We start from the raw sequence: 13,440 nt of genomic DNA, 5'->3' as shown, positions 1-13,440 counted from the left end.
TTAAAAAATGCCCCTTTTAATCCAGCAGCAACAAAAGAAAAAAAAAAAAAAAAGACGATCAGCGTTTCTTTTTCTTTTTTTTGGTTTTGTTTTTATATTATGGCGCTGTGGACAAGTTTGTGCCAACAAATTAACAGCAGCATAGCACTCTTTCAGCGAGGGAAGGAGGCATTTTATTGGTCGCATGTTTAATTAGTAAATGGGATATTTAGACAGTTATGCAGACAATAACCGACCGGCTGACGTGTGAGCGAACAAAAAACGCTCCATCACCATGACTGTCTGCGGAAAGTGGAGGCAAAGAAATAGTTGTAACGTTCGTAGTAATTCCTCCAAATTTAATCACATTGCATCTGAGTTTTTATATATGCATATATATATACTTTTTTTATGCAGATGATGGCTCGCAACACTTCCTCTTTTTCTAGGAGTTTTCACTGAAATAAAGAACTTATAAGAGGATTCACACCATCCAAGTTTACGCTGCTTAACTGTGGCAACAGGTGAGTGAACTCCTGGTAGAGTGGCTTTCTGAAGTGTGTTATATCAATAGATAAATCTGTTTGGGCTAAACTCTCTCATTTTTTTTTTTTTTTTGAAAGCTTGAGTGTGACCACATGGTAGCAATCTGTGCCGTCAAAATAAACTGACCTGAAATAGCAAGGATTACAGACGTCTGTGGTCCATAAATCCAAATTGCCTGGGCTTTAAGGTTTGTGGAGCTTTTGACACAGTATAGCTGAAATCATAACCTGTCTCCCTGGGCAATGACTCACTCCATGAGGAAAAAAAATAAAAGAAGCAGAAAGTCTGTGGTAGAAAATCACAGGAATTTATCCAGCTTTGTCCGACTCTTCTCTTGGAGTGAAGCTTGTTTTGGGCTGTAAGTCTCAGCAAGCTCAGTCAAGCACAGAATTGCCCCCCCCCCCACAACCCCACCAGCACGAGGCCATCTAAAGAGAAATGACAGAGTGACAGGCCGGTGCACATGCAGCCCAAACTTCACAACAGAACAACAAGGAGGAGACTTTTTTGCGGGAGAAAACGTGGAATCGAAGCGATAGCTGGTGCTGCGAGGCGTGAGGAGGCGCCAGCAGCCATTATCGTTTCAACAAAGAGGATTTTAATACCTTCTCTTTTTTTAACTCCTCTACAGAGCTGGGGAGACTGATGAAAATGTTCTTCAGCAGTTTGCCATTGATTTAATAAAAAAGGGCCTTAACTGAGCAAACACTGATGAAAGGGAATCATTATCTGGACTTGTATGAGGACCAGAGCGCCTCAGATTCTTCCATATTTATTGCCAGTGGTTTGTCTTATCTGCAGCCCCACTGAGACGTTTTTAGAAATCACTGCACACAATTTACAGGGGAGACTGATATAAATTCAACTAAGTGTGGACTATTTACAGTGACTTTCAAACTATTTCCTAGCACTTGTTGAGGAGATTGACCAACACAAAGCAGTGCGCCATGCGATTAAAGGGGGAAAATGTATTTTGAAATTACTTACAAATAATCTGAAAATATACTTGTGCATTTTCACAAAAAAAGAAAAAAAAAAGGTATTTACTTTGTGGGCTGCATAGAAAAGCACGCCACACTTTTTAAATATTCACAAAAATACACTAAAAATCATTCAGCTGTATAATTTTGAAAAACTTTATGTTATCAAAATTTCATTTAAAGCTTGTAGTTGTAAGAAAATGGAAAAAAAAAAAAAAAACTGGTGAAAACAGTAAATTTTTGGCAAAGCCCTGAAAGGGGAACAGTTACATAAAGTTAAGCACAGACTGTAGTCTCAGTTACTTTCAAAAAGACATTTCACTTTAATAAGGTGAAATATTTCCCCTCCCATTCACCACCTGCACACACACACACACCCACGCATACACAAATGCAGACGCACACACACACACACACACACACATGCATACACAGATGCAGATGCACACACACACACACACATATGCACACACCCACACACGCACACCCACCCACACACACACGCACCCACACCACCCCCCCCACCCCCCCACACACACACACACCCACACACACGGACACACACACACAACTCAGTGAGACTCAACCCCCTTGTGTATTCCTTCTATTAAATCAGGAGCAGATAATCATTTGGTGATATGAGGGAGGCAACAATGGTAGTGGGCGGCAACATTATTTTGGATCTTTTCTCTTCTTTTTTTGCTTCTGTATGGAAAAAAAAAGCTTTGCAGCGGCGTCGACTTTTAATATAGCTTGTTGCCTGCAGGCAGACATTAATGAGTCCTTTTTTTGTCAAGGTGAAGGAACAGAGACAGCAGGCAACATGCCCGAGTTTAAAAGGATGCAATCACAGAAGTGAATGGGTGTAATGTGTGGGTGATGAGTTGAGACCGCTTTGCGTTCAAAGCAAAGACGCTGAGATCTCTCTCTGCCTCTCTCTCTTTCTTTATCTCTCTCTCTCTCTCTCTCTCTCTCTCTATCAATCTCTCTCTCTCTCTCTCTCTCTCTATCAATCTCTCTCTCTCTCTCTCTCTCTCTCTCTGTCTCTCTGTCTCTTTACACAACACAGATCTGTGAAGCTCCCTTATTTGTTGGGAGTCTCAAAGTGAAAGCTAATCAGCTGCGTCCTCAATAAACCCATTGTTTTATTGCTGACGAGAAAAGCGAATCAAACTTTCGAAGCAGTTTGTGTTTGAGAGCGCAGCCACTAGATGGTGCTGTTTAGCTGCTACTGTTTTGGAGAAAGTTTTCCCGGCTGGAATGCCAGGATCATCATCATCATCATCATCATCATCATACATTAGCCGGCTGATGTTTGACCTTAACTTTAGGGTGCTCACGCTTGCGTCAGACAAATCACGCAAAACCGCATCATTTTGAGGCTTAGCTGCAGATTCACATGCTGAATAAAAACCTGTGCCCACGTGTAGCTCAAGCAGCTCATTGTGTCCGATTTGCCATGCTCGGCACAAAAGCTCTGGTACAAGGAAAACACGGCCTATCTGGAAGACGCGACGACTGAGAGTGCTTTCTTTCATTATTTGTTTTTGTCGCTTTTCTTTTCTGCGCCCACATTTTTCAGGAACACGCTTTGATTCTTCTCCCGCTGCAAAAAAGGACGAGCAGACAATCCCATTGCCACCTTGTGTGGACAAAAGCTGAGCAGAACCGGGCCCCTTTCTACCTCAGGGGGGGAACACAAAATAAATGGGGATGGAAATTAGCTTTAAAAAAAGGGCAGCCGAAGGAAAAAGCCAGCATCTTTTTGTTAAACAAGAGTTCTCATGAACGCCATCTGTAAAACGTGAAGCCAGACCTTTCATTTTTGTCCTCAGCTTGACTCCCAAACATCCCAAATCCCAATGAACCTGTCTCGACTTGTTTGCAAATCAGAGCAAGAATACTTTTGTCCCTTCTTCTTGAATGCCAGGCTCCTAATTTCTCTGTTTATGTTGCTTCCACAGTAATATACCCCTGTGAGCTGCGGCAGCCAGTGTGGCAGGGCGAGCAGACAGCAAAAGATGAGTGTTATCAAGTATCAGCGCTGCATTACAGAGAGCCAGACAACGAGGCGGACGGAAAGGCAAGCTGTATAGGTGAAAGGGGAGGTCATGTGCGCTTGACACAGAAACGGAGGAGGAAGTTTAGAAAGAAAGATGTTTGGGTGATAGAGTCGGCCGGATTCTCAGAAAGTTCTCTTCCGTGTCACATGTGAGTCGGTGGTGCTGTTTTCCAAAGAGAGGGGCTCTATTTTTAGGGGAAGGAATGTACACAGGCCTCGTGGAAAGAGACCATAACAACAAACAGTGTGCAACACTCTGCCTGCAAAGAGCGAGAGAGAGAGAGAAGCAGATGCCATCGAACAGCATCACTAAAACGACGAGGAAAAGAAAGTACAGCAGACTGCCAAGATGTCTTTAATTTTTTAAAATCTGAGCTTGTTTTAAAGAGGACATCTCTGCAGAAAACCCAAGACAACAAAAACACGAGGAGACAGGTAAGAGATGTTTGGGAGGATGAATTTGTGATCAGGAATGTGGCATTTCATGTGTTGTATAGAGTCACAGAATTTTTTTTTCCAGACAAAGTGTAGTACTGATGAATTGCATTTTTATTATTATTTTTAATTCTTTTTTTTTTATCATAAAACAACATAAATAATACATAAAATAAAAAAGGCGAAGACATTTTGAAACACACCAGTGACAGTGTTCAACCCAGAAATCCAGACGAGTAAGTCAGTCTGATCAGATATGCACAGTTACTTTAAAAAATAAATAAATACAATAAAATGAAAATATATGTGAAAGTAGAAGTGCTGAAAGTGCCTGTAAAAACAAACCACATGACTGAAAGTGTTTACACAAGCTCAGCTGTGTTCAAGCTGTGGTTAAAGCGCCACTGGTGAGACTTGGGTTATTTGGTCGCTGAAATTTAAATGCTACATTATTTTAGCAGAGCTAAAACGCACCAACGGCCAAGATACTGATTTGTATATGCAAATTGACGTTTCCCTCAGCAGAAACTAGTCGAGACAGAAGTGCAGTGGAGAACAGGAACTCCGTGTAAACTAAAGCAGACCAGTGACAAGTGCTGTTCATGTTCAATGTGCTTTTGAAGACTAAATATTGGAAATGAGAATGACATTTAGGTCAAGTTCCAAATAAAAGTCAGAAAAACATTCGAATTTTCTAATTAATTTGTTAAGCAGTCGTGCTGGTTCATGTTAGCAAAAGAAGCTAATAACCAAGAATTTTTCTTCTTTATGAACTTTTTAAATTGCTTTGGCAACATGTTTAACACAAGTGAATGTGAAAATCGAGAACTCTTCTGAAGAGCAAATAAACCACTTTGGAAAGCAGCCATCTTGGATTTTTAAGGTTGATAAGAAACCTCTGACTTCCCACTTATAGCATTTTGTTAATTACTACAATTTGAAACTTGAAAAGGAGTGAACTAGTTAAACTGAATTCCTCACATGACAACATTTAGCTGTTTTTGGTTTACAGCTGCTTTAAAAGGTCTGTCAGAAACTGCTTGAGAAACTTGATAATTCCTGCCGTGGATCGTGTCACAAAAAATTTGAAAACCACTGTATTTGACATTTGTGATGCTATGGAAGATACAAGGAATCCAACAAATCCAGGTAACTGTCCAGAATGCTGGCTAGTTCAGGAAACAGGCAGTGAAAAATGAAGGGATGCTGGCACGTTTCTAAGAACGAAGTTCTATGTAGTTTGTTAAAGTTATTGTAATTGTTCTCTGAAATTACATGGAATATTTAATGTCATCTGTAGCAATAGAAAAAACAAAATCTTCACCATCAAACTTATTAATTTAAGCTCTGAAATGCTGAGCGATACCTCAGTACAGGCGCCTGAAACCATAAGGGCGGAACAACACATACAAACACAAAACCAAATGAATTGGCATGATCTGTTCTCAGCATGGATCCACCTGCTGCTGAGGTCCTTCACTACAGAGATGAGGAACAGTCCTCCAACCTGCTTCTGCAGCTGCACAAACTGAGGGCGGAGAAAATCCTGATAGATGTCATCCTTTGTGCCGGTCACACTGAAATCCCCTGCCACCGTAACGTCCTGGCGTCCAGCAGCGCCTACTTCCGAGCCATGTTCTGCAACGACTTCATGGAGAGGCGACAGACCAAGGTTGATATGAAAGGAGTTGGACCTGTCATTCTGACCAGTATTGTGGACTACGTTTACACTGGACTCATTAGCATCAGCCTGGATAATGTGCTTCATCTGATGGAGGCGGCGTCCTTGCTGCAATTCGGCCGCCTTTTTGAGGCCTGCTCCTGCTTCCTTCAGTCACAGATGAGGCCAGACAACTGCTTGAGCATGTTCAGACTCTCAGACATGATGAACTGCGACAGTCTGAGAAAAAAAGCAAAAGAGATGGCCATGGAGAGCTTTACTGACGTGTCCTCGTCTGAGGACCTGTGTGAGCTTTCTTTACAGGAACTACTGGGGTACCTGGAGGATGACAGCCTTTGCGCTCAGGAGGAGCAGGTTTTTGAGACACTTGTTGATTGGATCCGCCATGATCCCGTCTCCAGGCGGGGGACCATAAGCAACCTTTTCAAAAAGGTCCGTCTTCGACATTTGCACCCTACCTACCTCTTCCAGTTCATTGCAAACGACCCTCTGATCCAGTCCTCCACCCTCTGCACCGACATCATTGAATCTGTAAGGCGTCTCATGTTCTCGATTGGCACAAGAAGCATCGGGGACTTTGTGGTCGACTTTAAACCTCTCTGGGCTGCACCAAGGCGCTGCAGCTGTGATGACACCTTGGTGGTGGTTGGAGGAAGAAGGAACAACGAGCTGACTTCCAGGGAGACGCTGGTTTTCGATGAGAAGAAGCAGAAGTGGCAGCGGCTCACCAAGCTGCCCATACGTCTTTACAAAGCCTCCTACGTAGCCCTTCACAGCATACTGTACGTTCTGGGAGGCTTGACCACAAACACAAGTAGCGGCCAAGTCAGCCGGACGGTGTACACCCTTTCCCTCAAGACCAACCAGTGGAGGACAGCAGAGCCCATGCTGGAGCCTCGCTTTGCCCACCAGAGCGTTTTCTACCTGCACTTCATCTTCGTCCTGGGTGGCCTCGGGTCTGATAGACAACTGACAGCCAGTGTTGAAAGGTGAGATCTTAGTCAAAGCCTTCTGGTGGTAATAAAAGTGAGGTGCAACAGTAAAAACAATCACGAACAATCTCCCAACATTCTTTTAAGGTTCAACAGTATGTTCAACCAATGGGAAGCTGTGGCACCAATGCCAGAGATGGTGCTGTATCCTGCAGTCGCCGCTACCAACCAGAGAATCTACATGTTTGGAGGACAGGATGTCACACACAACCCCGCCAGACTGATACAGGTGAACATAAGGGACAAACTTCTCCTTGTTACTTTAATTTCTCATTTTTCCCCCATTTTTTATTCATCTATTGTCTCTCCCCTACCTCCAACCATAGGTGTATCACATTGGCAGGAACATGTGGTGTACGATGGAGAACAGATCAGTGAAGAACGTGTCTGCTCCTGCGGTTGTTCTGGACGAAAACATCTACATCATTGGTGGTAGGTAAATGGAGCAGAAGATTGAACTGTACTTTGGAAAACATGATTCACAAAAATAGTAAGGCTTCTGTGGTTAGATTGACAGCGACTATAGTAAATGTTTGAAAAACGTCAAACATTGTTAAAGTCGACAGCAACCTTTGGTCTGGGAGCGTTAGCAGGGAGCGGTCAGCAGGGAACCTTCTGGGTCAATAAGAAGAGGTTTTAAGAGGCCAGGCCATTTAAAGCTTTGAAGGTGAGAGGGAAGATTTAGAAATCAATTGAGAATCTATCAAGCAACCAGTGAAGGGAGGAGAGCAAGTACAGCTTTCATGTCCTTTAGACCTATAATGAGTTTAGCTGCAGCAGGTTGAGGCATTTTGCAGAGAGGAGCAGCAGCTCTGACTAATACCTGAGTAAAATGCATTTCAGACTTTAAGGTGAAGGAAATGACCCGACATTTGAGACTGCCAAGGTGGAACCAACCAGGCCGAGTGACGGCTTTAAATTAAGAATCAAAGTTAACCTTAGGGTAAAATATGACTGTTTGATTCAAAGCCAGCCACCCAGCCACCCACCAACCAATGCCTGGTTAAAATGAATAAAGCCAAAACTGTATAAAGTGAAGTAAATCAGTAAGTGAGTCCTCGATGCCTTTTCACAGTGATACGGATGCACCAGCACCAAATAATGGACATTGCATTTTGCAGAGTTCAATAACGAAAAAAAGTGCAATTAAATCCAAAATTACTCAGAACCTTAACAGATTTAGATTTAAATTTTTAATTTTACCAATAAAAAAATCTCTAAAGAACCTTTTCACAAGGTTTTCTGGGATTTCGCAAATGGAAATAATTCTAGTAATTCAAACTGTCCTAAATCAAGAAACATGTGGTCGGGTTTAACTTCTGACTATGAGAAAACAAAAAAAACCTGTATGTCTCCTTTTATGTAAATATTTGGTTTCACCTGTAATTTAGATGTTTATAGTTGTTTCTGAAATATGTGGCCCATTTAAAAGCGACCTCTTGGGGTTCAGCATGTGAAGGAAAACACATCACTCACACGCTTGGTTTCAAAGGCCTCTGTGGATTGCGACACTGTCCCCGAGCGCCACATGCTGCACCTCTCTCTCATATTAATGCCTCTGCTGTCACAGGATACACCAGGCGAGTGATGGCCTACGACATCGAGGCCAACAGGTTCGCCAAGTGTGCCAACCTGAAGGAGCGGAGGATGCACCACGCTGCCACCGGCCTCAACAACAAGCTCTACGTCACAGGCGGACGCTACGTCAGCGGCCACGACGTCGTAGAGGACACGGACACTTTCGAGTGCTTTGACCCAAAGACGGGGTCTTGGACATGTAAAGGGAGGTTGCCCTTCAAACTGTTTGACCACGGCTGCTTGACTCTGACATGCGTCACGCGGAATTGGAAGAAATCATAATGAATGCAAAAGACTTTTTCCATTTATTTGAGTAGTGAGATGTGTTTATTTAATTGATTTAAAGTTATTGATATAAATGATCAGGGCAACACTTTTTTTATTTTGGAAAAAAGAAAAAAGTCTGGTATCTCTTTGCGAGAGGTTTCTTTTCAACACCTACACCGTTAAAAGAGAAGCGCTCCGCTGCACAGCCTGTTCTTAACCTGTCTAACTTCACAAAGGATGAAAGTGCTATTTTCAGCCGGCTCTGAATCATGAGATTTCACTTGTCGTGTTTGAATCCCGGAGGCTCTTTGGTTTCAGCTCTCAGGTCTCTCTGACTGCAGCGCATGTGTCTGGCACAGATGATCCCAGCCTTTAATGAAAGCGCAAAATCAAATGGCTGCGATAAGATTTCTTGAGGTTTCTTTTGTGAAACGCTACAAAAAACAAACATTCGAGCCAGTCTTCGTTCAATAGAGGCTTTCAATCTGGACCCTTTAATTTAGCATCTTCTCTTGCCTATTTGAAAGTTGTTTTTCACTGTTTTTATGGAAATTTTCTGGGGGTTTTTAAGCTCTGAAATAATAAAGTTTGATTCCAAACGTGCGACTTCTCTTCATGTCTCAGCAGTAAGTGTCCTCTGCTTCACGCTCAATGCACATACTGTCCCTCCCCACAAGTGAAAAATGTAAAAGTTTGAACAAAAATAATTTCTCTCTGATATACATTCAGCATCAGGATTAGTAAGTGCTGACTTCACAGAATTTGCGACAAATATCTAATTTAAGTTACACCTTAAAGGCACGATTAGCAACATGTGGTGTTCATCCCAATAATCAATCAATCAATCAGTTTATTCACTCAATTTATCAAATTTCATCAGGAATTAATTCACAAACATAATCTCTTACAACACTTACAGCTCAACAGATGTATTATAGTTATTTATATTTTAACTAAATCATATTTAAATTTCCATGTTGTGTTTTAGAGAAGCCCTTTCTGATCTGTATCTGGGGCTGCACTTCCTCTTCACATCCATACACTGTCATGTTGGTCATTTCTAATAAAACACACTGCCGTTTGTAGCTCTTGTGAGCAAAATGTGAGAAGGTTTGATCTGTGTGTGCACTGAAAGCTGAAAAGAGCAAACATAAACATTTTAAATTGAAGTTTCTGCCAAACCACAACTCGCGACGTGTCTCCGCGACGAGCTTTCAGGAAGGTGAGGCCAGACAGCAGTCTGTGGAAGGGCGAGCAAAAACTACAGGTGATCTGACGTTATTTTGAGTAACAAACAAGGAGGCAAACGTTGCACCACGTGAATCATGTGACTCTCATGGTGAGCTGGCAGTTGTGAGAAAGAGAGCAGAGACAGAGAGAAACCGATGAGCCGTGTTTCACAACAGTGAATCTGAGCGAGTGATGAAACTCATCCACAAGAAGCAGCAACAGGTGTATGTTTCAGCAATCGTGTGTGTGTGTGTGTGTGTGCGTTTGTTCCTGTGATTAAGGTTCTTACAGGGTCAGCCAGGACTGACCAGCTGTTGTGTCTTATCAAAACAAAAACAGCGATAGTGGAAATGCGAGCCAAAGTGACATTAGAAACAACCTCCCAGAATAAAGATCATACATTCCTGCAACAAGGTTTAAATGTTTATCACTGATTCTACATTACATACTTTAACAGGCTGAAGGTCAGGGGGTGTCAAACTCATTTTTGTTTTGGAGCACATCCAGAAAAGTTGTGGTAAAGACTTTTTGTTTTGTTAAAATATTAACAAATATCTGTCTCTGCATTTGATAAGAACTTCTTGAAATTAAATAATGTTAAACATCCTTTGATCTTAATCTAATTTGGCAGAATACAGATGAAACTACTGATTTGACTAATAAAATAATACTTAATAATACTTCTGTTTCTAGTGTCTAGAGAGCCACGTAAGAAGCATCTGGTGGGCCACATTTGGCCCACGCGCCTTGAGTTTGGCACATGTGCTGCAGGAAGATTTTAACTAAAATGTTCACAACAGCAACAAAGTCATAAAAAACCACGATGAAAATATTCCAATTATTAGCTTGTGTTAAGGATAGCTGGTGCTGAAGAGAGTAAACAATGTTACCAATTTTCAAAGGTCTTCTGACACAATGTATTCAAAATGTAAACAAAAACAACAAAAAAAGATAATTAAAACCACAAAACCTGCTTTTGTAATGGTGTAGCAACAAAATCGAAAGTATTTTATGGCAAAAGAGTCCATGTTTTAGTTCAGGACACAAGAAGAGTGGAAAATGAATGCACCATCCTCACCTGTGACACATGGTGTTGGCAGCATCAGGCTGTGGGCTGCTTCTCTTCAGAAAGAACAAGGAAGTTAGTCAGATTTGATAGGATGAAAATAGACTATAAAACCCAATCAAAGCCCAAAACTGAATCCAAATGAGAATTTGTGGTAAAACTGGAAAATTGATGTCGACACTCAATCTGATCTGATGCTGTTTAGATGTGTAAAGTTTTGCCTGAGCTGATTCTGAGGTGCAGTTTTCGCTAGAAGATACTGCTACTCGTTTATGTTATTTGAAGTCGAATTAGGTTGTTTTTATGCAGCGTAAAATCAAATTGTCCTCATCATTCTCTAACTAGAAGATAAATAATCTCATGTTGGTCCATTTAGTAAACTAAACAGGAACTATTCAGTCTCTTGAGAACATAGCTTAGTCACCCACAGACCAGATACTTGCTGGGACTTTCCATGTCATCCTTTGGTTGAGCCTGTTCCATAAATAGAATTAAACTGACCCGAGGGGCAGATGGTAGTGTATTATTTACTAAATGTTCTTCAAGTTCTCACTGTCATGCATTGTCAGCCTTAAAATTCTCTTTTTTTTTCTTTACAAATATAACACCATCTCAGTTAACCACATAGGAAACTATTTCAGCCCTCTCCATCTGAAGTGTGAATGCAATCATATGTAGGCAGTGGACTGCATGGCCACATACAGAGTGTGCAGAGCTCTTTCTTGTTTTGTTGACTCCTTATGAATATTGCAGTGTTTTTGCAGTGCATCAACTCTGACCAGCTTCTTGCTAAACAGCAGCATCCCACAGCATGATGCTGCCACTCCCATTTGTCACAGTGGGGATGGTGAACAAAATTACCTGAAAGCTATAATTTTCTGCTCTTTTCACAGCGATGCACAACTTTATGTCGGCTATCGCATTCAGTGTCAACAAAAAAACAGGAAATTTTATTAGTACAGTGACAAAATATTAACAAAAGTCACCAAAGAAGCTCTGCAGAAAAGGATGCAGTCATCAGTGAATTGTGTGAAGTAAAAAAAAAAAAAAAACACATCAGCCACATGTGCTAAACTGGTCACCCTCAAGAGACATGAGATAGCACAACACACATGCAGAAGGTGAGCTAAAAATTGCCCGTTGCTTCTCGTAAAGGTTTATCTGATGTGCGCAGTGGCTGACATGTTTTAGTGACCACAGAGTGCGCCATGAGTGAAGGAATGAAGAAACATTTACTCTTCTGCTAGCCTGTATTTCAATGCCACATTTCCACTATGCAAACATTCTTAGTTAAAAAAAAAGGAAAATTGCATCCTCCTTTGTGGCCTTTTGAGCTGAATGATTGGATCAGCGCCGTTTCTGAGGATGACTTTTGAGAAAGTAGCTGAAGATGAGGATGCATGTCCCTTGATTGAGATAGTAAAGGCAAAGTTAATGTTTGTTAATAACACAAGGTCGAATAACGGTGCAAATGAATCAATAAACACCTGGAATTATATCATTAAGTCTCACAACAGAGGTCATAATCAATCAAGCAGCCCTAGATGGGGCTTTTTTCTGGATCACTGTTGAGAAAAAACTTCAGAAAGCACAAAAATAAAGTTTTGCTACTTTCTCAGCATTTAAGCAACTTCTGTATCCAGTTCTATACGTACACACACAGTTGTGTTCACTAAATTAAAATATGCGTTCCACTGAGGCTCATTTTTCAGATTAATAGTGCTGTTTGCGAACTGACCACCTCGGAGCAGGCATTAAGCTTCTCATTAAGCTCTGGTATAAATAGCTCTGTTAACAATGTTTTTCTTATTGGTCCGATGTAATATTCTGATTCTAAATATCAGTTAGCGGAAAATCATCCAAATGAACATAGAGAAAGGCTTTCGAACGTCCATCTGCGTGAATGATCTACATAATGTGTTTCGCTTGGTGATAAAGTTCTTGAAGGAAATGGGCTGTTCAATAATATTCAGACTTATTGTTCGTGGGTGAGCTATGAACACACCAACCCTCACACACACTCTGGTATTATGCGTCCATCATGGACACGCGGGTCCAGGCACAACACCATTACATGCAGACACAGAAAGGGAACAATAAATAAATAAATAAATACACTAGAAACCTATCACTCAATAAAAACACAATCTGCATTGCAACCAAACGCTCTGGAAGAATCTAAAGCACAAGTCAATCTATTTATAAACTCAGGATTGACAAAGAGGACTGGCAGGCTTCACTGCCAGTTCACTTGATGTGTTTTCACACTAATATTCACCCTCACAGACATTTTCCCCCTGACATGAATACATTATGTGTCATAAAATGCCCCCAGGCAGGGTGTCATTGTGGAAATATGCCTCAATCAGAACTGGATTCTGAATTCAGTTCCAGCCAGCATGTGCATTTAGGCCAAAGAAGATTAATTCAGCAAAATAAGATGGGAGTTTTATATTTTGTATTAGAAATAGCGCGAAAACTGAAACGTCGGGACAAAATGCAACCCAAGAGCTAAACTCAAATTGTTTCTTCCCAGACAGTAAACATAAGTATGTATTTCAAAATATGTAAAAAAAAAACCCACACACTTCAGATGAATCTGATCGGTGTCTTGTGCTCCAATC

The 13,440-nt window shown here is 41.3% G+C and overlaps 1 protein-coding gene across 1 annotated transcript; it reads left to right on the top strand.

The window, feature by feature from the left end:
- Positions 1-3,569: 3,569 nt before the first annotated feature.
- Positions 3,570-9,073, top strand: klhl38b (kelch-like family member 38b). The gene is made up of 5 exons (XM_055041997.1): positions 3,570-4,002; positions 5,452-6,672; positions 6,763-6,904; positions 7,002-7,107; positions 8,246-9,073. The coding sequence occupies exons 2-5, from the start codon at positions 5,453-5,455 to the stop codon at positions 8,533-8,535; spliced, it is 1,758 nt and encodes a 585-aa protein (XP_054897972.1). The 5' UTR covers positions 3,570-4,002; position 5,452; the 3' UTR covers positions 8,536-9,073.
- Positions 9,074-13,440: the final 4,367 nt, after the last annotated feature.

The sequence above is a fragment of the Poeciliopsis prolifica genome, unplaced genomic scaffold (genome assembly GCF_027474105.1).
Source record: "Poeciliopsis prolifica strain line A6 unplaced genomic scaffold, Auburn_PproV2 SCAFFOLD017, whole genome shotgun sequence".
In the NCBI taxonomy this organism is placed as follows: domain Eukaryota; kingdom Metazoa; phylum Chordata; class Actinopteri; order Cyprinodontiformes; family Poeciliidae; genus Poeciliopsis; species Poeciliopsis prolifica.
The sequence above is the reverse complement of the archived record's forward strand: the minus strand, read 5'-3'. Positions and strand labels throughout refer to the sequence as shown.